At 35.4% G+C, this 25,126-nt stretch overlaps 3 protein-coding genes across 4 annotated transcripts; 1 reads left to right on the top strand and 2 right to left on the bottom strand.

Moving 5' to 3' along the window:
• Positions 1-5,815, bottom strand: LOC149943399 (glutathione S-transferase C-terminal domain-containing protein). 2 transcript variants are annotated; one of them, XM_090175474.1, is made up of 11 exons: positions 5,465-5,815; positions 5,269-5,403; positions 4,662-5,057; positions 4,397-4,596; positions 4,255-4,321; positions 3,967-4,179; positions 2,208-2,252; positions 2,039-2,128; positions 1,066-1,272; positions 932-995; positions 1-154 (listed from the first exon to the last, which is right to left on the bottom strand). In XM_090175474.1, exons 1-11 carry the CDS (start codon positions 5,714-5,716, stop codon positions 9-11), a joined length of 1,815 nt encoding a protein of 604 aa, XP_090031600.1. In that variant the 5' UTR covers positions 5,717-5,815; the 3' UTR covers positions 1-8. The 2 variants fall into 2 exon arrangements, with proteins under 2 accessions (XP_090031600.1, XP_090031601.1); XM_090175475.1 differs by having other exon boundaries at positions 5,277-5,403; positions 5,465-5,595.
• Positions 5,816-9,242: 3,427 nt separating this feature from the next.
• Positions 9,243-11,894, top strand: LOC149943398 (uncharacterized). Its single transcript, XM_090176080.1, has 2 exons — positions 9,243-9,321; positions 11,199-11,894. The coding sequence occupies exons 1-2, from the start codon at positions 9,319-9,321 to the stop codon at positions 11,892-11,894; spliced, it is 699 nt and encodes a 232-aa protein (XP_090032206.1). The 5' UTR covers positions 9,243-9,318.
• A 9,103-nt stretch (positions 11,895-20,997) lies between these two features.
• On the bottom strand, positions 20,998-23,454 carry LOC149943397 (solute carrier family 35 member G1-like). Its single transcript, XM_090175721.1, has 2 exons — positions 23,408-23,454; positions 20,998-22,053 (listed from the first exon to the last, which is right to left on the bottom strand). The coding sequence occupies exons 1-2, from the start codon at positions 23,423-23,425 to the stop codon at positions 21,028-21,030; spliced, it is 1,044 nt and encodes a 347-aa protein (XP_090031847.1). The 5' UTR covers positions 23,426-23,454; the 3' UTR covers positions 20,998-21,027.
• Positions 23,455-25,126: the final 1,672 nt, after the last annotated feature.

Genomic DNA, 25,126 nt, shown 5'->3' with positions numbered 1-25,126 from the left:
ATACGGTTTTATTGGTCTTCAAGTGGAATGCCAATTAGTAAATTGCTCTTTGGAGTGCAATCTGGTGGTTTAAGAGTACACAGACGAACGCCGTATTTGAGTTCTTCGAAGTACATAGCTCGGTCCGTGTCGATCAGACCCATACAGTATTTTCCTGGAAACAAAAGCAAAAGACTATAGTGCCTAGAAATTAAGAATATTTCGAGAAACACAAAGCTGGCCAATTAATTCTTTCATTCCTTAAGGTTTCACTTCCGAAAAATTACGTAATTGTGTTTAAAACCAAATGATGGGGACTTTTGACATTTTATATATCCTATGACTAAATGAAGGTCCCTCACAAAATTCAGCCTGGTAGCAATTTTTCTGAAGTTTGTCCAAAATCTTACTAGACTATTAGCGAAACCTCGGGTAAATATAAATCGAGTATACACACGACGCCGATACCATAAAGCGATATACCTAGTAACAAATGAAAGAGTCACTATAACGACTTCGGTCATAATAGCTACACAAAAGGACACATTGGTCATTTTAAGATAATAGAGTCAGGCAAATATGATGTGTCATACTTATGTTTATGTTATTTATGATATATGACAGAGGTGCAGATACTTCCAAATCAAAAGATCACCATTTAGAAGGTCAAGATCGCCATGTTTATTGTAGATATTTTTATTATAAGATTTTAGTATATTTTCGCGATAAATATTTTTAAGGTCATGATCACCATTTTCAAGGTCGCGATCAGCATTTACTTAAAAATCGCCCCTTTTCGGCACTCTTGATATATTACAATACATTTTATTCTTACTCCATCTATAAATACTCTGGCTCATAATAAAACCACTACGCCGCGGCGCTGATACATAATGCGTATTTTTCGAATGCAACAAAGAAACTTAAAACGGAATAGATCCATTCAACCAACCTTGACTTTCGGATGGCGTATCAACTTCAGTTCTATCTGCGTAATGGCATAACAAAAGATATTCCTAAATTGAAACGTTATGAGATTATCGCATTGTTTTAAAAACGCCACTAACATTTAATGGCAGAACATACTTCAACGGAAATGTTGGCATCTTTATACAATTGACTCCTTGGATAAGTGATAGAGGGTATTTCGTGAATAGAACCATAACAGCATGGACAACACACGAATTTTGCTCTTTGTTTTAAAGCTTTGTCTAGAACTAAATCCGTAGCTACTCCACAAGCATGTAAGGTCACGGCAAGGTCAAATTTTCCATTAAAGTGATTCAAGTTGCACTGTAATTTCACACTCATTAATATTGTCCCTATGGATAGAAAGACCTTGTTTTGCGCGAAAACGTGGACGTTGCCATGTTAAAAAAACCCGACTGGCAACACTGCATCGTAGTAGTTTGTCAGTAGGCAGTATTTTTCGTTAAATATCATCTCGATAATCATAATAAATTGTAAATTTTAATTTTGCACAACTTTTTTTAATTTTCATATGAATTCTTCTTAAATGAACAAAGTATCGAAATATGAGGGACAGAGTAAATATTCCAAAATATATATTGAATTTGGAATATATTCCCGTCATGAAGGGTACCTTAAATGTATCATACAAATTTAAATCAACCTTATCGATCAACTACTATAAAGTACCAAAACGAATTTAGAATGGCGGTAGGAAGATGAAGGATTGCAGGAGTATGTCCTTCAATCACTTCTACAGTCACATTACTACTCCCACAATAGTGAGCAGTAATGACCGTTCAATTACCTACAGTAATGGTGGCTCTTCGGTGCTTGCTCGTAACGTCATAGGTATACATCGTAGCTTAGCCCGTTCTTAAAACTGCTGCCATATTAATATATTACGTCACACATCATGGGGATAACATTGCCTGACCCAAGCCTTGTTTTGCAAATTATCACGCGACTACCATGGGCGTCTGAATGTCATGGCTGCCATAAACTTGTTACCACGGCAACGAAAATAACCTACGAATGACTGCGTCCACGTTTTTGCACGAAATAAAGTCTACAAGGATTTGCTTTCTACTTGATAAAAATAAACGTTATCCAATTGCAGAAACGAAGCTCTTTCTCGAGCTCTTTGGGCAGACGCTTCTTTGTTTTCTACCATGATTATCTAAATAGTCAAGATAGTGATTCAAATGTTATATTAGCATATATCGAAATAATAAACAGTTTAATTTGAATATATATACCTTGCATTTAGGTAAATAATAAGCTAATAGTATCCCAACGTGACCCTAGAAAAATAATTCAGATAAATGAACGTAGATTACACCAGGAAATTATATATGTATACACTTGGAACGTTTAAAAGCCAAAAGATATAGGCGCCGAGGTACGCTAAAATCTAAGCCGATTCAACTTTAAGCTTTGCCTCTAATAGAAGTTCATTTACTTTATTTGCCCTTTTTAAACCATCTAAATTTATGAATAACTATGGTATGAACACGGCTTATACATGTAAAGACAGGTTAAGAGCTCGGTGTACTAATTATTATTATATTTTAAATGTATGTATAATTTAATTATAACTGAAGCCAAAATTGCTGTTTTAAAATACTATTTTGCTACTTTAAAAATTATATTTTAATTATAAATAATTAAAATTAGAATGCCTAAGACACATGACTCCGCCTAATTTTTCAGACTTGTTTATTTAATAAACAATATGAAGATGTAACATAATTACAGTACATGCACGATTTAAAAGAAAATTGCCATATTCCATAAAAATTCAAAAAACTATCTAAAAATAGTTTCAATAATTTACCGATAGATGGCGCGTCAAGCGCCATAATTCCCGATGGCCGCCATCTTGCAGTTCTTAACGGTCTCCCAAGACTCCCATATATCTCTTTTGAATTCTAACATGAATTTTACCAGATTGATTATTTTCGGCAATGGCGAAAGTATGGTCGCCATCTAGTGCCACTGAAGAAATTTAAAATCGGGAGACAATGATCGCGTTCACTAAGGTCAACACTTTGAACCCAGACTTATAACTCTCTCGAGTCAGTCTCTACGCCACTAGTTAGCGCGAAGTTGATTTCGACGCAGCCATGTAGAGATAAACGAAATACATATATTATGGTTAAATTATAAGTTGATAACCAGACCCCTGTTGTCCATGGTTTGGGAATTAGGGCTAGGTTATTCAACTTTTAGAAGGTTAATTTACAATGCTATAGCAGTAATAGAAACAGCCGTGCACTAGAAGTTAGACTTTCTACCCCCACCCTTGTGAAAGACTATGTTTCATCAACAACGCCCACTATTGCAGATAAATAGAAGATTAGGAAGCAAATAAGAAAACAATCATGACGACTATTAATTATGAATATAATTTAATAAAATTTACTTACTATTATAACTTAGAAAATAAATATTTATATAAAATGATATCTTTACTCAGTACAATTAACAAAGTTGAAAAATATTACCTAGATGGCGCTATTTAATAAAATATAGATAAATTAAGTGGAATTTCAAGAAAGCAAGTCTGATTTACAGGCGCAATCAAAGCTTCAGTAATACAACCTGTTAATGTTAAATAACCCTCATTTTAAAGGCTCTTTAATTTTTGGGGAGTTACGACTCAATATCTGATGCAGCATATTTACCCGAAAATACAGTTAGTTTATTTTTCGGGTTGACTTCTTACCAAAGGTGTCAGCCAATGAATTGAAAAATACCTGTTACATCTTACCTTAGACGTAGGTTAAACTTCGCCCATTTCTTTGGGTGTATTCAGAGCACAATGGCAATGGTACCTTAGACATTCCAAGTGTATACTTATAATTTCTCGATGACTCCTGTTTAAATGGACAGGCAGTATATTAAATATATTAAATTTCTAGTAATTTAAATGGTGTTTTGGGATTCAATTTAGATTAATGAGTATTATCTTTTAAAGACAAGTTCCTATTTTCCTACTTCAAAAATTGTTTTTACCCCTCCAGCACAAAAATCCACGACTATATCATCGGGACGAGCTAAATCCATGGTGGCTGTGACTATACTTTCAACTTGCTGGCATTTACGATCAACCCTGGATAGAGGCAAATCACCACCCGCAGGATGAGCATGCATGGGAAGACTGTGCCAATCTAATCCTTCATCCATTATTGATGGGCAGCTTGTGTATACGGGAGTAATGCTGCTCTCCTGCAAAAAAACAATTCAATTATGGTAATATTTTAATAGAAGCATTTAAATTTAACATCAAGATTAAATGCCTACTGTTAACTTAGATATAACCGGAGTTGGATCCTTGTGCTTTATTCTAATTTTGCTTCTGTTTGAATCTCTTTTAAAATAAGCAATTGAAATATTAGAAACATCATTATTTAATGAAATGGTTTATTAATTAATATTTTATCACCTTAAATACAAACTTTTATTCGTAACCACGGGAAAAACCACATCAAAGAGTGATTCTTCAACGCTGTCAAAATTTATTTGGATCCATTTTAACTTCAATGAGGTGTTCAAAATATTGATATCACTGAGCATTCGACGATACCATGAGCAAACCATGGGAAGTTTGTCACTATATTTGATACCAGAAGTTTGACAATAATTCTGACAAGAAAAATATGTATACATTAAATAATTATTTTTTGAAAAAGAAAGTGTATAAAACTTACAAAAATTAAATAAATACAAGGTAACATTATAAAATCAGCTAGCGTTCGGTCTATACCAGCAAAATAGGCATGGTTAAGTTCCAAATTATTACAGTCTTTGGAAACAGAACTAAAATTAGAAGTGGCTATGAGTGGATGAACGCCATCGCTTCCTTCCGTAGAAGTTTTATTCTTCTTAAACAAGTCTTGCTTCCGCTTCAGAATATTGTGCGTTTTTACAGGAAGGGTCAAGTGTTCTTCAAGACTACAGAGGTCCTGTGGTATAACGAAGCTCTTGGTTTCTTGACCATTCCATTGATTTAATATTTCGTCCACAGCATGTTGTATATCCTTTTCACAAAATCTGGTCCATACAGACACCTCTGAGCAAGCTGCTAGACATCCATTGTGGTAACCCTACAAATAAAAACTTAATTTTGTAATTATTGGTTACAATAGCAATATACAATGACAATCGCTGAAGACAGGACTTTTTAAATTCAACTCGTATCACTTAAGTTTTTCTTTAATTTATGTCATATTAGCAGTTATAGTACAGCACTGAAAAACTACTTTAAATGTAATTTGCCAACAGCGATTTCGTATTTTTAACTTTAATACAACATACTAGTATACCACTGCAAAAATGATTTTCCTCATGTTGCAGTAAGGTTTTTATTGCAAAACGTAAAACGCCAGATAGACCTGCTACGCATGTTTTACTCTCTTCCGAGTACAAAACTGGCATTGAACAATCTTTAACCTATAGAAAACACATTACTTATTGATTACTTCAAAAATGATAGTGTAACAATTAAAAATACTTCATCTGGAATTTTGTCAGCGCTAATTTGTTCAATACTTAAAGCGTCTAGTAATTCTTCCGGTATCATATATTCGTCTTTTTCATTGTAAGATGTTGATTTAACCAAATTTATCTTGCATGGAATATCTTTGCAAAAACATAACACAAAACTAGCGACGTAAGTGTCCAATGTAACGCTAAGACTTGGCCAAAACACAACATTTTGAAGCTCTTCGCGCGATTTTAATACTTCTAAAAATATTTGGTTCATCTCAACCGTTTATTTTCTTTAACCTAACAAGTTCGGAAACCACAAACAATTAAATGCACAGCTGTCAATCAACTTCTTCCACAAAACACGACTATAGGAGCTGCTCCTAACGTTGTTTATTAATGTTTAGAGCGCGTTTTTATTGGGCCCATACAGCAATCATCAAGAAATAAATGTTATCTGGAACTATGAGTGTACGTTTTCGAGAATCGCTTAAGGTTCGGTAACGTTATCTGGTGAGAGTGATTTTCATAAGACATTCAGTCCCAAATTGATAGTTCAGCTCAGTTCAGTTCTTTTCCCACCCGGGTAGATCCCTTTTGGTTCAGAGAGGCTCACTATCCTTTTGCGTTAGGGGCATAGAAATAGAAATGATACTAGAGCCACGATCGGATTGGGGGGAGATGTACCAGCTAGAACACCGCCATTAAAGTGGAATCGCACATATCCGCGTCATCTAAAAAAAAATTGAAACTAAATATAATCACGTGGCATAACGTCGTAAGTAACGTTGTCTGGTTTGTTTTTGTTCTTCGATCGGTTTTCGACATTGTAGAGTTGTAAAAAAAGACTGATTTATTATTTCAACGACATTATATAAGTTATTTAAACAACTATGAAAATCATCACCAAGAATTGATCTCTTTATATATAGAGATAATGTTTATATTCCGTCGCTTCACTCTCGGGCCATGTGACGTGATTAGCGATTGTTTTTCATTGCACTGCCCTGCCGTGCAAAGCACTTAAGCATTAACGACCAAAATTTCGATTTTATACACTCTTTTACGAAGTCGGCCATTTCATTACAGGCCTAATTTAAAATAGTACAGGCAAGGGCGCCTGCACGTGCTCATCAGCTCGAGACGTCGCGTGCGCTTGACCGCGTGAAGCGGCCTTGCATGCACTATTTGAAATCAGACCTGTAATAAAATGGCAGCTCTCACAAATAAGGATATAAAAGAGTGTATACGTTAAATTCAATTTTGAATTAATTTTCGAATTTAAAATTTTTGTTCTAAGAGAAATAAGTCTAGAACAAAACGTTTGAAATTCAATGCAAAAACATTTGCTATGGGCGCTCTAGCGGCAAGAAGAAATAAAACTATATCCGCGAAACCATAATAACCCTATGCGTTTTATTATTATTATTATTACTATTATGGTTTAATTTTTTTCTGGCAATGAAAGTTTTAGTAAATTTGAGCTTTGATATTTTAAGTTAATATCTCAACGCCTTGTAATATTTACATTTTACAAACTATATATCTATTCCATTTCAACCATGAATAATCGAACTGATTCCGGCCTCAGTCGCTAGGATGGGAGGGGCTCTAAAATTGTATTGAAATTTGAAACTCGACTAGCTTTCAGTGCCAAGGCTAAGAGCGAAATTTATTTTCAAAAATTTTAATACGCATCTTTTTGATTGAACGAAAATAGGTAAGAATATTAATAATAAATTATTAATTATGATTATTTAGAATAATTTTCTAAGAATCACAAGTCATTTTCGTAGCCGTTTAAATCGCGAAATCCGGGAAACATTTTGTGGACCGAGTCAACGACAAACAAAACACCTGTCTCCAGATTGGCTTAACCGATTACGTAAACCGCAGAAAAGCACCGCCTATCTTAGCCCAGATGTACGTAGATATTCATGGTTGAAATGAGTACATTCATGTTTATAGTTAGTATTATAGTGATGTCATAATTTCTACAGTAGGAGGATATCAGTATCGTAAATACGCCAATGCAGCCAATGCGGTGCATTGGGGCCCACCCCAGTAATGGGGCCCATAGACTTTTACTTAGTTGACTGTCTGAACGGCTGTCTCACGAAACAACGCCGTATACATGTATATTTTTAAAGATAATATTACCGTGATGTTATTATCACGATATTGGAAGCCAGTGACGGAAATAGGCCATTGGAACGCACAAAAATTGACATGTCACAGGGGTCTATTTCTTTATCTTGCATTGGGACCGAATTTTCCTAGCTACGCCACTGAGGATATAGTATCTTCCCCTGCCCCCTACAGACCCTGACGTAGGACTATGGCATCCATATTGTTTAAATTTCTTGAGAATACCTCATATACACTTGAAATGTGAATGAATCCATTGGAACCGTCACCGAGCAGCGAATGAGTTTGGAGAATCATTATCATTATCAATCAAAATCATTAGCTGGTCAAAATATCGACTGTAAAACCCACCCGTTTCTATGATAATTGTCAAGGCCACCATAATTTTAATTCCTTAAACATTTCAACTGCATACAAGCAGTAAATTATGATCCGTGATGCAGTGTACGCATCCTCGATTTGGAAGGTGCCTCGTAAGAGATATATTTCAAACTTCGCTCAAGGTTTTGTTAAACCTGGGGGTAGAAATGTTAATTAAATATGGAAAATCATACTCCCTTTAAGAAAAAACTGAAAACACTATACTAAATTTTTCCGATTTGACAGACATCAAGGCTCCCAATTTCAAAGAAATTTCATCTGTCTACAAAATGATATAAGATGCAATAAAAGGTACAATACTCTTAAAGATATTAAAATATCCAGCTTTGAATTTTTGTTTTTAATATAATAATCTTCGATGGAAACCCAAAAGCGTAACATATCATTCACACTTGATGGGAAGGACGCTATTTTTATTCAAAGATTCTAAAAGTGTTTTACAAATTTGTTTTACAAGGTGTTGACATGTGCCCAGTGAAATGTTTTGAACCAGACAATCAAATGGGTTCAATTAACCGTTAATAATGACCGAAAAATAACCTTGCAACACGCTTTTACGCAAAAAAAAAAGATAAATTTATACTCTAATACCATTGGTTGAAATGAAATGGACTTTCTACAGTAATTACTTCACACTATGACCACAACAACAATTAAGAGAACAATGACATTTTTCACCGGCGGCGAAAACGCCCACTATTCAAAAACCACATTGTTCATTAGAGATAAAGACAAATACCACTACGAAAACAAGACAAAATTAATCTCAATTATAACAAACAGAGAATGGAGGATTGGAACCTCTTGCATGGGCTCTTACGAAACCTTTTCTCGACATCTGAACTTATTTTAAGCATTCATATATTCTACGAAGTAAATTACACCCGAAGAGTTATTTCTAGGACCTAATTGGATTCGGAAAGGGACATCAATGTCCGATGGGAAGGACACGACGGCGCGTTGACCACATTCACAATAGTCCACTTTCCGAAAGCTATTATGACTAATCTGGGAATATTGGCATTAGAAACGGGGCGGGGTTGTAACGCTTTATTATCACTCTCTACGCTTCGTTGAACGACTCTCCCGGCTATAGTCTTTTGAATTTGAAATCTACCCCCTCCCCTAACATTACTATCAAAACGATTACCAGCCAGCATCGTTTAAATCTAAGGGTGAATCCACTCTCACACGGTGTAGTGCTTCAGCCCGCCCTCAACTTTCCATTTTTTTTAGGTATAGGTCTCTTCAGTTACCGTATATATATACAGTATTTTCCATCAGCGAGGGATCAGACACAGATTTGACGTACATTCGGAAACATCGTTTGGATTATTAGAAGAAGACCTAATGGTAAATACTACTTTAAATATTTTTAATAGGGAGTTGATCTTTACATGTGATAATTCTAAGTTTTCTAAAATTTATTTCTAAAAATGGTTAATATCAAACGGAATTAATTAGTAAAATTTAGTTGAATCAAATAAATAGTTAAATAAATATTTCGGGTATACATTTTTTTAATATTTTGAATAATTCTCAATAGCCTATTTTGCGTAAAATCTTTCCGGGCCCGTAGTCCTATAGGTCTATAAAACATCAATTGTTAATTATGTGAATCGTAGAACAAAATTATAGGTCTTCAAAAGATATTCTTGGAAACTATGATTTTGGAATATTTGATGTTAAAGGTGTGGCATTGCAAAATTTGTTTTGATTGCAGAATTTTGTTAATTTGGAGATTAAATAATATTTCGAGAATTACCATAAATATCTTGAAACTTTGCCTGATTTAAATAGTACTGTTTTGGTTAGCAATTTATACTTCGAAATACACAGTAAATTATCTAAAATGGACACACGATATAGATACGTACCGTTTTCAATCAAAGATTTTGCAACGTTGTAGATTTCGAGGTTACGGTAAAAATTAAAGAAAACGGGTGAGCACACTAACAGATGGTGTCGTTGTGCGAAACAAATATTCAATTCAGCTATAGATATCAAAACCAATTACCCATTTAATACAATTGAATAAGAATATTTTGGTAGAAACTCTTAGGTTCAGTTTTTTTCATAAAAACCAAGTTAGTAGCAGGATAAAACAGAGTTGCATTGACCATTTAACTTGTTCTGAGAAGATAGCCTTAGCCAAAGTACCGCGTTTATTCTAATAAATTTTAGTTTTTCCCTATCCAAAGTGGATCTTTTCCACGTAGTTTAAAGCTGTAAAGATAGAACCAGCTTAGCGTAGACATAAATTGAACTTTTTTTATTTTTATATAATGCCTTTAAACAGGTGCAAGGTTACAATGCGTACGAGGGTGGTGGCAAGCCCTTGTTGCCACGCGAGCCAACAGCTCCCTACACTAACTATTACCGTTAACCTCTACAAGTTTTAACGGAGGCCAACCATGTACGACCACAGAGGTTAAATTAGGGTAAAAATTTAGTACATAATTTGAGTCCATTGAATCCCCTTGTCAACGCCACTAGAATGAAATTTTGTAATGTAAATGAACTTGAAGGAAGGTCAGGAACATTTACGGAAATACTCGAAACTGTGATCGCATCTCCAACAAATTATCGCGTACTGCCATGCAGAAAAATACTACCTTGGTCGAGTTGAACCTCAACGTCAACACAATTATTATACGAATAATCGCTTTATAAATTTATTCTAGTCACTTATTTCCTTCACATTACGAACTGGCGCGAGACTATGAGAATAAAGGCAGAGTCAATACACTGAAACAAGCAAAACATTTATTAGACATTGCCTTTCTATTTCCGTTGTTTTCCGAGAACAAAACCTGAGACTATAATCCAAATATAAAGTTAACACCCTTAAACATAATGGGTGAAATTATTTCGACCGTCTCGTTGCAGATTCGGGCCAGTTTCAATCGTTTTTTTTTGACGAATAGTTTCCGTCTATTAACTATAACCATTTGTAAAAACTTTTCCCTTCCGTTAATTTCATTCGTAAGCCAAACGGAAAAGTTTAAAAAGGGACACTGGAATGTCGCTTTCAATAACAAACAAATTCCGAAAGTTTGGCGACCCATTTCAATAAAGAACCCTCATTTTTACCGAGTGCCTTTTTGTTAAAATTAGAATACTTTTATAGCTAAATGTGGAACGCAATACCCGCAGCATAACGGCAGACGTGTTGGCCTAGTAAACAACAATAACCCAAATAAAGTTCGATTATTAATGAATAATTACAGAAGTACATGATGGTAGCGCTGGCGTTGGGGTGCCTGGCATTGAGCAATGGCCAAGAAGAAGGGGACAAGGGTGGCACGACAGTCAAAGTTGCTTCCGAAACGAAACCGACTCCCGTAGCTGATCTCGATACGGCTGCTGGTAGCCATCACAACTTCGGTTCCAGAGATCACGGGAATTACGGTGGATACAGAGGTCAAGGTCATAGGGGTGGTTTCATACCCAGTTACGGGCAAGGAGGATACGGCGCTTGGCAAGGTGGCTACGGTGGAACAGACTATGGAAAAGGATACGGAGGATGGTATCCTAACCCTGGATATGGAGGATATAGAGGAAACGATAACAGATACGGTAGCTACGGCGGAGGAAATTACGGAGGCCCATACGGAGGGCAGGGATATGGAATTGGTGGACATAGAGGCTCCCCGGGTTACGGTCACGGATACGGAAATTACGGAGGTTACAATAATTACAAAGGAGACTATGGGCGCCCATATGGGGGACATGGTTACAATGCTGGGTACGGTAATTACGGTGGTGGGTACGGTAATTACGGTGGCGGATATGGTAATTACGGGGGCTACGACGGCTATAAAGGAAGTGGCTACGGATATCCATATGGAGGCTATGGACATGGATCGTACGGTCAAAATTACGGAGGCTACGGCGTTAAAAGCGGATATAACAGGCAATGGTAATCTATTGGACCGATTTGTATAGATAGGAAATTCGCAACTAATAAAAACATTTCCTTGATTTTACTGTAAGATATTTTTGTAATAAAAGTTGATGTTAAAGAAAATGGAAATATTTTACTAGTGTAACTACGGGTGGGAATGTCGTACCTACTCACCTAGGCTCAACATTTAGTATATACGAAATGCTAAGCTAATAAGAACCACCTATGGACTGCATTGCAAATAATGATAAAATACACGAACAGGTAGAATAGTCCATAATGAAAAAGGACAGTAAAGCTAAACCCTAAATAAATTTGAAGAAATTAAAAAAACTTTAAAATAACTTGTACCATAAGTTAATTATATTATTCCATAAGTTTGTCACTTAGGTGAATATTTCACTTACTTGTTAGAGCTAGTAACGGAGTGACGTCATCACAAGAAGAAAATCTCCCCCTAGCCAGGCGCTGGCAGAGGCTACGTGTGACGCGGGAGCAAGCAGTGTTGGGCATTTTCGTCAAAAAATCAAAAAATTATCGTACATTATCGTTCGTTGAGGCAGAATTATCGAAATAATGGTACGATATCGTACGACATGAAAATTATAGTACGCATTAAAAATTTCGATGAAATTATAGCACTGTGCGATAATCATATATAGTATAGAATATATTAATTTTAAGTATGGTTTTTGGGGTAATTTACAGGACCCCAATTTTCATGGTTTTATATTGTCTAAAAGTCTACTTACCGTTTCTTAATCAGTGTTGGGCATTTTCGTCAAAGAGCCGCTCACGCTCACGTCTTTTTGACCGGTAAAATTTTCGCTCCTCTCTTTCCGCTCTTTTTTGAGCGGTATAATTTTCGCTCCTCTCTTTTAGCTCTTATTTGGACGGCATAATTTTCGCTCCTCTCCGCTCTTTTCTGGCATACAATTAATTTAAGTAGCTTTAACTACATCTTCATCTACTTTCTACACACAATCCCTAGGTATATAGGGATAATAGGGATTGTCGTGTATTAGTTTCACGTATCGAAAATCCTCGTCGCCATTGTTAATTATTTTGAAAACGGACACCGAGAAGACAGAAGTTGGTCATTTGTCCAATTTACTGTTTTCCATTGTTTCGCTTTGTGATTGTGTTTTGGAGATTTTATATGAACTTAAGTCCGATAACGTAAAAAATATTTTTTGGTTAGATTAGGTTTCAGCGGACTTATATCTTCAGTTATATTAATAAATTAGCTGGGAAGCCCGGCCTTCATCCGGGCCCTAGCTAACTAAAATCCAGTGAAGACTGACTCATAAACCCTATTCAGATGGAAAATCCATTGGGACTGCTCCGAGCGTGATCCGGATTGGCCTGCTACGTCATCGCTCTACCACGGAGAACTCCGCTAGGTGCTCGGAGGACTAGACTTCCAGCCCTCCCAATGGAATACGAATTTTTCTCGGAGTCACTTTGCTTAAAAATTGCTCTTTTTTGGTTGCCCCGTCCCTCGAGTTGGGGCAGCTCGGATCAATCCGCGAGGGAGCAACAGTGCCAATGGAAGACGTGCCTCCTTTTTGGAGTTGCCCTTTTTGTCCGAATGGAACACGTTTTATATTTAGGAGCGCTCAGAGGACTCCAATGGAAAACGCCATTAAATTATCGTATCTAGGCCAAAGATTTTTCGATTTTCCTGGAAAACTATTGCACATTTCTTTTGGGCGCTAAATTTAAATTTAGATGGTTTTTTGAAAGCACTACAGGAGTTTTAATAATTGTGAATTTTCATTATTCCTGTTCCTTAAATTAACGGTTTTGTTTCACACATATACATGGTAATATTTAATTTTTTTAAATGGTTATGTATTTAAATTTGAATAGCAAAATAAATTTATGATAAATAGTTTATGATAAATAGTTTATGATAAATAGTTATATGATAAAATATATATTTAATATAGTAACAAAATATTATATTATATTTTACCGTGAGTTCCAAAATGATAGAAGTAGTACTGTTGATTCATCAAAATCCGTGCCAAAAGGTCCAAAACAGACTGAAAGAATAATTTTGAAAAAGGCTTAATAAAGTATGTGGTAGGTGATTATGAACAGTAATTTAAAAAGGAAAATAAACTTAATTGTTTTTAAAAAGATCATAATTGTTTTGTTATGAACTATATTAATCCTAGAAACTAATCTTACCTTTAAAAGTATAAGCCTTTGTCCTTTGTCTAATATTTGTCACAAATCGCGAAACGAAAACCTGGGAACAGCGTTGCCAGATCGAAAATCTGAAATTATCGTATCTAGGCCAAAAAATTATCGATTTTCCTGGAAAATTATCGTACATTTCTTTTTGGCGATAAATTTTAATTCATACATAAATGCGTTGAATTTAGATGATTTTTTAAAGCACTACAGGAGTTTTATGTCAGGGAAATAAACAAAATGTCTATTATCATTATTAACTGAACTTAATATATGTTTAAAAATATTTTTAAAAAAGCGGTAATAGCTAGGAGTAATAAACTCACACTCTGGACTACGCGTACAGAAAATGTATATCATTCATTTTTAAGTAGAAAAGTTATATAAATTAATAATAAAATATAAATCGTTCGTAGGTTTTTAAAAAAATCTAAAGATTATCGTACATTATAGTACGTTGAGGCAGAATTATCGAAATAATGGTACGATATCGCACGCCATGAAAATTATAGTATGCCCTAAAAATTTTGATTAAATTATCGCACTGTGCGATAATTATCGTACGTCTGGCAACGCTGCCTGGGAATGTCTTCTTTGAATTTACTGGCTTACTGCCCGAGTTCTCTCGTCCGAACTCCGAAGAGCAGTGTTGCCACTTTGTGATTTTTAAAATGCCGAGATCGAGCGTTGCGAGATTTTTCTAAACGAATTATCGTAGAAAGGGTGCACATTATATTACAACAATCGAAATTATAGTACCAATATAAAATAGTGTTAATTACTTTTAATTTAAAGCGTTTGTTGCAAAGCATATATATAACTGTTACTAGTGTATCGTTTCTTTGTGTGAAGTGGATGTAATCACTATCGACTATCGAGTGATCTGGCATCAATTGAACGTCGGTTTCCATTTCGTCGCCTGAAACCAAAAACTACGTTACTTTAACTATAATTAGTATAAAGTTATATGGTTTTTGCTTTCAGGCGACGATTTTAATCATAAATTCGCCAAAATAGATATTCTTATTAAGTGTTCAGCTAAACTTTATTTACACTCGTATTGCATTTTATAGTGATATTTGGGAAGTTGGCAAGAATAGTTAAAGTGTTGGTTGCACGAAATTTTAGCTATGGCTAATTAATGGTTCATTAGAAAGAGCAAACATTTTATAGCAAGTACAGATAATTTCATCAAAATCGGTTAAGTGGTCTTTGCATTATTATAAAAAGAAGTCGAAATGGTGGAAATCGAGTTTTTCGGCGAATTTCCAGACTTCTCGGCACCCATGACGTCAGAAAATGCGAAGCGTATCATTGGCTAATTGTCTGTAATACATTTCTTTACATCTGGGATTAAAAACAGGTTGATTTAACACCCAGGAAAAGTCCTACGCAGTAGTAATTGAAATAGGCATACACAAGGCTACGTAGTAGAAAAACGATATGAAACCGAAGGCTCCTGGTAAATTCTTCTTAAAACGTCGGGTCGCGCGCGCCGGGTAGCAAACGTGTAAAAAAATATTTTTTATTTCGATAATAAGCCTAATATTATGATTAAAAACCTCTGGTTTGAAAACTTCTACACGTAAACAGAATCCCTCCACTTCAGTTCCTTCTATTTTAGGAATAAAACTACAGCTTTGATTTGCCCCAAATTGCTCGTGCTACGGAGGAGAAAAATTCGCCGAAAATTTCAGGATTTTGGGGAGCGAAAAAGGTCAGTTTCGGACTCAAAGTTAATACACTTAGGCTTGGAAATTTGTTTCGACAATGACATTTTTGGAAAGAGAACGTCCTGGGCTTCAAAACAAGCCCGCATTCATTCGTTTTTATTCCTATCGATTTTTCGTGCAACCAACACTTTAACTTTTATTTGTAATTACACGTTTACACTTCAAATTAGAAAATAACTTTTGAAAATATCCGAGAAAATGTATGCACATTGTTTAGGATTTAAACAAATTATAGGATGACTTCAGAAAATATCAGAAGCCCTTTATTCACATTGTTCAACCTATAATCAATTTATAGGATGGAAATTTTAATTTATACAGGTCACAGTGGGTTTTTTTTTTATTATTCAAAGAAGCAAGGGGGGATTTTAGTCTGAGAAGACCGCGAGCCCGGCGAAGACACCATCTGATTAATCAGGGCGAGATATGTGTAACGGCCACGCCAACGGAGGGATACGTGGGGACAGGGGTGGGGACACCCGTGGCGGAAGTATTCCGACCATCCGTTGGGGGATTGGTGGTCGTCCTCACACAGCCATCCACAAACTCTGCCTCCCGGACGCCTGGGAGGTCGCAGTGTTTTAGACAGAAAGAAGGGGTCTTAAATTACCTATAAATCATTTATTAAAAAAATACATCTATATATTTATATATTTATATATATTTTTCTTTAAAGTACATGTAGCGTCTATCAGCTTTAAAGACGCGTAGATCAATTTATAGTTTTACTTTTATTTCGCACGCAGGGTTGCCAATTCTGTTCGCACGACCTAGTAGTGACGAAGAAGCCCATATTAAATAGTCCTAGGCGATAGCTACGCTACAAAATTTTCACTTTGAAAACGAAAACATTTGACCGACCGCATTTGACAGAGTTGGCCGTTTTCGGTCTATTGAAATCTGGCGGCCTTGCCTGCCTTCCCGTATCTCCACACCGAAAATGACCGACGATTACGCCGCCGAAAATATTTTACTAAACTGAACGGCGGAGATTTTAACCGTTATTTTGAACTATCGACTATGACCATTGGTAGTAAGCAGGGGTGTATTTCCGCCTAGGGGCCCTCCAGTGACCGTAATTACCGTAAACGAAAGCATGAATCTATAATAGCATATAGACTAGTCTCTATAATAATATCAAACGTACTTTAAATTAACAAATTTTCTACCTGACAGTTTACGGACGTAGCCTTAAATCGGAATGTTGCAAAACTATCGCATATTTAATCGACGTTTGTTAAGAGCTTTTATTTAGCTTTTTCACAAAAGAAAGTTCGTCGAAGGTCAATGTAATTTTGTAATTGTATGTATATAAAAATTAAAATGGGTATACATTTCTTGAAAACTTGTAACGTCACAGCTGTAGTGTTAATAGTGGCCGCCATGACAGTTACCGTTTTTTATCAATAGGCAAATTACAATGGTGACGTCGCAGTTTTTCAGACAACAACACTCAGACTATATGTCATATTTTCCTTAAAAAGTGTATTTCTATTGTGACGACTTTGTACTATATTTCTAAAAACTCCGTATCTGCCTAGGGGCCCAGGATCTCTTAAGTCCGGCTCTGGTAGTAAGTAGGAGAAAGTATAGTACAATCCAAATTTTTAAAGTTTTTGCAAAGAAAATCTTAGGATTAACGATCCTATGGCAGAGGAAAAAATCCCAGGTAAAATAACAAGCTGTTGAAAATATATACCCATATGCCAAGATCTTGGGAGAAATACCAAGGAGTGGTAACTTTGCCAAAGAGGGAAAAAGAGAGCGACCTTGATTTTCGATCCCGCCTCGTTCATCCACTAGTTTATCCTAAACAGCGTGTCAACAAACGGTTACCAAAACCACGGGCCGTGGCTTCAAGATTTTTAACCGCGGCTTTAAAACAATCCGCGGGTTTCCGCGGAATAACCGCGGTGTTGGTAACTCTGGTCCTCGCTTCTCCAGCGTCAAGAAAAACCTACGATTGACATTCTTAACCGGGGAAAGTGAAAATGTGACTAATTATCTTGAAATTAAAATCGGACGATCCCACACGTTCGTTTTTAACATTTTTTCGTGAGAATTCGTAACACCAATAGCTAATAAATATTGGTAAAATTATTGTCCATGGCAGAATATATTTAAAAGAAGTAAATTTTAAAATATAAGAATTACACCAGAAGTTAATAGTACCCGAACATCCAAAAACCACTTTAACAATATTAAGCTCTCTTTTTGGTCGGGGGTGTTTGGTTGCTGGTTTTAAAGAATTTGCTTATTGTTTTTCCCTTGTTTGTCGAAATTCCAAGTTGATAATGCAGCTATGAAGAGGGGAACGTTTTCGAGAGATGTGTCTGGAATTTAAATAACACGTGTTGCGCTGAACCAACCCGAGGCAAACTTTTTTTTAACTGGAAGACGAATTTCACCAATTTACTTTACCAAAATATATAAATATATATGCTTAACTACATGTATATCTTTAACATCTTAGACTTGGCCTTGTTCTTTGAGAACATCCAGGATTGAAAGCTACTGCAAAATGTAATTTTGACCTACTTATTTTTGTAGTTAAATTTAAATATTTCATAATTTAATAGTTAAATTATGAAATCTCAGAGATTTATCTGAATTTCTTTAAAAAGATTTATATTTTATTAATGTAAAAATTAAATATATGAAATTAATCATTAAAATAATTGGATTATTATGTTTTTAAATATACTGCAATATTCTTTTGAAAATATGATCAACCTCTGATCCACAAAATTTGTAACGTATGGCTTGAATGGTTTTGCGAAAGTAAGAAAGTTTCTTGGCTTTTCCTTGATTTCGCTCGATCTGACCTGGAAGTGTCGTCTGTTTTGTGACAAGCTCTCATTAATTATTTAAGTTAATTAGCAAACTTTTAGAATATAGCAAGGTTACCAAGCAACATCGAAAAGCCAGAGATTTGGAAAATAGACCTAAAACGTCAGGGAAAAGTCAGAGAATTTGAAAATGTTTCTGAAACGCCAGGAAATATCAGAGAATTTCATGACTCGATGAACATGCAAATATTGCACTGACCGTGCAAAATCGAAAATGCGCTAACAAATCTATCGCGTATTTTTAACAGAAAATACTGGTTTTAGAGAAAACCGTCTTCTTCTGTATTTTTCTCTGCATAAATTACTGAAACACGTCTATTTCTAAAATAGTTTTCTGTAGAACTGACACACTGTAAATTCCCTTAATATTACTTTTACACAAATTTCCTGTATTTTTAACAGAAAATACTGGTTTTAGATAAAACAGCGCTTTCCTGTATTTTGTTTCTGTATTCATTACAGAAGCATGGCTATTTAAAAAAAAATTATGTAGAATTGTTCCAAAGATAGGTCTTGTACAAATTTGCTGTTAAAACTACATTTTTTTCTCTCAGTGCTTAGGACTACCCAGCACGTTCGGCAGAATATGTATATAATTCATTTTTAAGTAGAATTTATATAAATTAATAATAAAATTTTAATCATTCGTAGGTATTTCAAAAAATCAAAAAATTATCGTACATTATCGTTCGTTGAGGCAGAATTATCGAAATAATGGTACGATATCGAACGCCATGAAAATTATAGTACGCATTAAAAATTTCGATGAAATATAGCACTGTGCGATAATTATATATAGTATAGAATATATTTTAATTTAAGTATGGTTTTTGGGGTAATTTACAGGACCCCAATTTTCATGGTTTTATATTGTCTAAAAGTCTACTTACCGTTTCTTAATCAGTGTTGGGCATTTTCGTCAAAGAGCCGCTCACGGTCACGTCTTTTTGAGCGGTAAAATTTTCGCTCCTCTCGTTCCACTCTTTTTTGAGCGGTAAAATTTCGCTCCTCTCTTTCCGCTCTTTTTTGAGCGGTAAAATTGGCGCTCCTCTCATATTTGTTTTGCGCTCTTTTAAAAAGATATTTTACCGCTCATTTTCGCTCATAAAAACAAATTCGCTCACAATGAGAGGAGCGGTGCCCAACACTGGGAGCAAGATGACTCAAAACGGCGACAAAACCCGTTATGCAGTCGGTTTTGTTAATAGCTCGCAGTAAAACCTTTGCATGTGAAGAATAGGAAGTATCACACTTATGTAAGAATATCATAAACTTATGCTTGCACCTCTCCAGGTTTCCGTTGCTATGCAACGCGTTTTTAAATTTTTAATGTTTAGGTTTGGTTTCTCTTTTCAGTGTAATAATCGCGAGTCAGATTTCCGCACGGCACTGATGAGTCCCAAATAGGATGAAACCGGTCTACCGTTGGAATTTCTGGCTATTTTATTTTATTTATTACTCGAAGATCTATTTGGTCCGAGATTCGCGTCTTTTTGTTTGCTCGAAGACCTATTGGTACGAGTTATTTTAAGTTTTTTTAATTTCTTCAAATTTGTTTGGGTATTAGCTATTTGGTCCCTGTTCGTGTATTTTATGCTTCTTAACATTGAATCCTTATGTAAATGTTACTTTAAGGTGTTAGAGCCGTATTATACGTACGGAAGCAAATTATAGTAGAATGAAAAATGTACCTTTTGCAGGATCAAGACACTTTTCAATGTGTACACCACATTACCAGTGGAGGATTAATCAATTCGGTGAGTAGACTTAAGCCTAGGAGCCTAGAGCTTGCATAAGTGAAGAAGGGACCGACTAAGCTAAAGCAAGCTCATGTTGGGCCCTAATAAAGATCAAGCCTAAAGGCCCGGGATATAGATAATCCGCCATTGCGACTCAAAATGTTACTGCGCTCATTACTCCACATAGCGATGGAAAATTTGAAAATTAAACTTTATGGGGTTATTTACTTATTTATTAACCAAAATTCAGTCTATAATATAGTTTTCGAAAGTTAATATATAATGTATTTGCTGCTCACTATTTTTTTTCCCAAACAAATGTTTAAAATCAGCGAGTAATATGAGCACTATATGAGATTGAATTTAATTAATTTCGGATTCTAGTCTCCAGAATTTGATTAGTCCAATTTTTCAAATGAAATTATGGCGCCTTACTATAATTTATGATAAAACAACAACTTCAATTTCATTAAATAATTTATAATGTCACTCATAAAGTTGTTACGATGGGCGATCTCGAAATTCAAAGTGGCGATCATTTAATTGGAAATTTGAATAACCCTGATTTAAATTAAACGAGCGATTTTTGACATAGAGTATTAAATAAATCGATGATGAAACCAAATTTTTTATTCGTTTAAAAATGATAATTTACTTTTAAATTTCGAATTAGATGGTAAAGTTTCAACGTATTTTGCAAAGTTCATCATAAAAGATCCCATTAGCACTAAACAGGCCCCAATTATCGCGCACAACGAAGGCTCGCTTTTAAATACGACCACCTCGAGTATAAAGCACATGGGCAAAACGATTGAGCTAATAATAGCTGCCACAGTACTGGGACTTTCCAGTTTAACAGCCCTGGTCTGAGATGATTGCATCACGAATGAGCTGATGGCCAGTAACACTAATAGAATTGGTTCAGACACTAAAGGGTCCAAGTAGGTGCACCGGGGAATATGAGGTACGGTAAAACCATTGAGGACTTCCGTAAGACCGAACATGAGAAAAGATCGCATCCACGCCAAATGGAACACCACTATGTCGGGATCCAAGTCGTTGGTTAGCTTCTTAAGAATCACTTGGGAAACGGCTTGAACGAAAACGGAAAGGAAAGCCGCTCCAACGCCGTACATCCGGTCGGTATCCGGACCAAAAAAGGTCCAGAAGCGAGACACCAAAATGACACCTGTCAAATTGGTAACCAATGTCATTGTTAGAACATTGGTGAAAGGTTCTTTTAAAGTGAACCGAGCCAGGATAGCGACAACGATTGGATTGCTGAATAAGATGGCGTTGGAATCGGCCAACGGCAGAGATTTAATCGCAAAAATCCGGAAGATAAAACGCGACGACAAGAGAAGGCATCGAAGAGTCAACAGCCCGATGAACGGGAAGTATACGAACTTTGCGCGTTCATGGATGATGATTGGAAGGCAGAAAGCAACTTGCAACATACTTCGGTACCATGATATTTCAGAGCTAGTGAACTCTGTTAAACTCTTAATCAAGATTGTGGTCGTAATTTGAAACAAAGCGGATGTAACAGCGAGTAAGCAGCCCTTGTAACGAGATTTAGACTCTACCAATCGGACTTCTCTAGTTTCTTCGCAGACGTTGTCATCGATATTTGAAAGTTTCGTGTATCGAGTTACCTTTAAAAAAGATAAAGGCGTGATAATGTAAATTAATTTTACTTGAAATGACAAAAGGGTATCCACCTTAAAAGTGTGATTATGTAAATTTTGGCTGGGAAGGGGGAACGTGATAGTAATAATATATGGTTTTTGGTTCTCTACAGCATTTTATATAATTTGGCACCATCTAGAGGTGAGACGGTTTCACGGACCAAATCTTTCCTCCTGGGAAGTCCTTATGAAACATTTTTTAGACTATGCTTAAATGATGCCGAACCTAGGAGTAGGATTTATTTAATACTCCTACTTCGTCGATGGCGATATTCTAAACACGCAGTAATGCAGATTTTAAAAATAGGCCTACTTCCAATGGTTGGGAAACGCAACTTGAAGTTTAAAATGAGTGAATGAATCTCGAAAGTTGCTGTTAGCTAGGAGCATCAAACACAAGGAGAACGCAGCTAGCCTTTAATCACACTAAAGCAGTGTTGTATACAAATTTCATTGAACGAGCCTTTACGCTGAACGTTTTACGGAAAGGGGGAAGACCATTTCCGAATTACCCCCTTCCGACGGCAGCAGGCGCTAAAGCGTCTAACCAATTAAAATTGTACACAAGAAAATCCACGACTTTGGACGGGTTGCGTCCTCCTTGTGTGGGGTGCGGTGTTTGTTGCTCCTAGCTGTTAGTGAAAAGCACATTTTCGTAGGACTACGAACGTTAGTTTTGATTATTTGATTCATTTTATAATCTGATGAAATATTGTATTTAAAACCTATTGGTATAGGAATTATGACATTTGTTATTGCATGGTATTCCATTTGGATCTACCCAATTTGGGATATAATCAACTTTGATATACTCTATTAATAATAATAATAATAATCAGCTAGGCTAATATCCAAGGCACCACCCTAGGCCTAAGTCATCATGCGACTTTTAAAGCCTTTAATTCGGGTGGCCGGGTTACAATGCGTAGGAGGGTGGTGGCAAGCCCTGCAAGCCACGCGAGCCAACAGCTCCCTACACTAACTATTACCGTTAACCTCAACAAGTTATATGATTTGTATCTGCCCAATCGGGCCTATAATCAAATTTGATTTACCATTTTCATGAGGGATTCCGGTCTACAAAGGAGGATATAAGATATTTTTTACCACATTTTTAAGAAATATTTCAGGGGAAAAGTGCTTAAGCCCTAGAATTACATAAATACGGCTTTCCAAATCCTACAATTCCAATTAGAAAATTTGCAATATATTTCCGAAGTTTTTTAATGAGCGATTTCAGAAACTGACCAATGCCCAAATGAAATATAATAATTAACACATTGTAAACGTAGATTAAAATGTAATAAAAATCATTTCAAACCTTCCTAAATCTTGTCATTCTGAAGCCAAAATATTTTTAGAGAGAACTCTGGAAGTAGGAAGAGTGGCCAAAATCAGCACCAAATCAAACAACATACGTTCAGCAATTCGATAATGTTTGTTTCATAATGTAGAAGCGTTTATCCGTGAGAACATTTCAATGCGTCATTACGTCTTCATGCCGATTAAAAACATTCTTATGCCGACAAAATAACAGATGTGTTGACTGAATTTAACCTACGAAAAAAATGATAAACATCAAAACCTTATCGCAATCTCAGTTGACCAAATTAGATAACACGCAACATTTGGTATAACAGCACTGTTGTTACATGTATATCTCTCACGGTTTAGAATTATGTAATTTTATCTACGGTACAGCTGTTAAGGTGCTATTTAGCATCAACTCAAATCAATGACTAGATCAGTTAGAAAATTATTAAAATTGGGGAGAAAATTAATTGAGGTGAAATTTTTTTATTTTTGGAAGTAGTGTATTTTTTATGTGATCTATTGCCCCATTGCACAACCTAATTTCTAACTCAAATCCTTTCGTCATCAGAATAATCATAAAGCAATTAATCAAATGACATTAATTAGCAACAGTCACTTCATCTTGACTGATTGAAAACAAATGTGGTGTGCCTACTTAAAAGGTTAGTTATTAGCTTGATGAATCTTTTACTTAGGTAAAGTTTACCGCGCGTATGGTACGTGCATTTTTAAGATAATAGGCATGCAAGAACGTACAGACTTAGCTAAGAACTAAGTAAGATAGCATTGCATGATGTCATGATCTCATAATTTTCAGTATGTAAATGCCGTAAAATTGTCTGTAGCGCCATCTGGGAAATGCAAAAGTGGGATATTAAAAAATTATAAATTGTTTTTAATTTCAGTATATCACTGAAGTATTACAATTTATAATAATAAAAATAATAATAACCAATTATAGTTCACAACCCCATTCTTCAGTTCTCTGAGTTTGAGAAGTATAACTAATCATTAATTAAAATTTTCCTAGTTCTTAGTTACTTCTGTAATGTTTGCAGGTTTATTAACTAGAACTTTAATAAGAAACTAACACACCATATTTATTAAAAGCATACAATACATTACTTTTTTACAGTATGCCCAGACACCAAATCTAACTAAAACTACCCGGTTTTTCGATCTATCATCGTCTACAACCCAAGATATTGAAATAGGGCAAATAATATGACAATAATTCTTGATTTATTTTATAGAGATATATTTGCTATTTAAATGAAACATGTAAAGATACATTTTTAAATACGGGTAAATTTTGCCTACTTAATATGTAAAGGCCGTTATATATAGGCTGAAATGCAAAACTCTCCTCTCAATACACACCAGATTAGACACGGTGACACTTAGGGCGATGCCACTAAGTACGATGCCACTTACAAGGAGACTACCCGAGGTGTTACACACCGATTTTGTTCAAACTCGGGGGATTGGTAGACCTTCATGTAACTTGAAAAATCCTCAAGGGATTTTATTCAATGGGCAACGGGTTTGCCATGGCAACGAAAAATGTTTTTGACAACATAAAATAACATGGGATTTTGACCGATTTCCCTGTGAAATTTTTTTAAAAAAATGATAAAAATGTGACCAATTTTAATTTTTTTCGTCAATTTTTATAATTGTTTTTATAATTTTGGTATTTTATTTATTTTTTTCAATTTTGTAAAAT

The sequence above is a fragment of the Leiobunum rupestre genome, chromosome 5 (assembly GCF_980474605.1).
Source record: "Leiobunum rupestre chromosome 5, qqLeiRupe1.1.hap1, whole genome shotgun sequence".
NCBI classification, from domain to species: Eukaryota; Metazoa; Arthropoda; class Arachnida; order Opiliones; family Sclerosomatidae; genus Leiobunum; species Leiobunum rupestre.
The sequence above is the reverse complement of the archived record's forward strand: the minus strand, read 5'-3'. Positions and strand labels throughout refer to the sequence as shown.

Bases quoted from the DNA above. Each gene is read 5' to 3' on its own strand.
- LOC149943399 (XM_090175474.1), bottom strand. From the start codon at position 5,716: ATGAACCAAATATTTTTAGAAGTATTAAAATCGCGCGAAGAGCTTCAA. The intron at 4,322-4,396 runs GTGATAAAATAT...TTATTTTAAAAG, and splicing joins AATAAAAGTTTGTATTTAAG to AGATTCAAACAGAAGCAAAA. The intron at 2,129-2,207 runs GTATATATATTC...TTGACTATTTAG, and splicing joins ATTATTTACCTAAATGCAAG to ATAATCATGGTAGAAAACAA.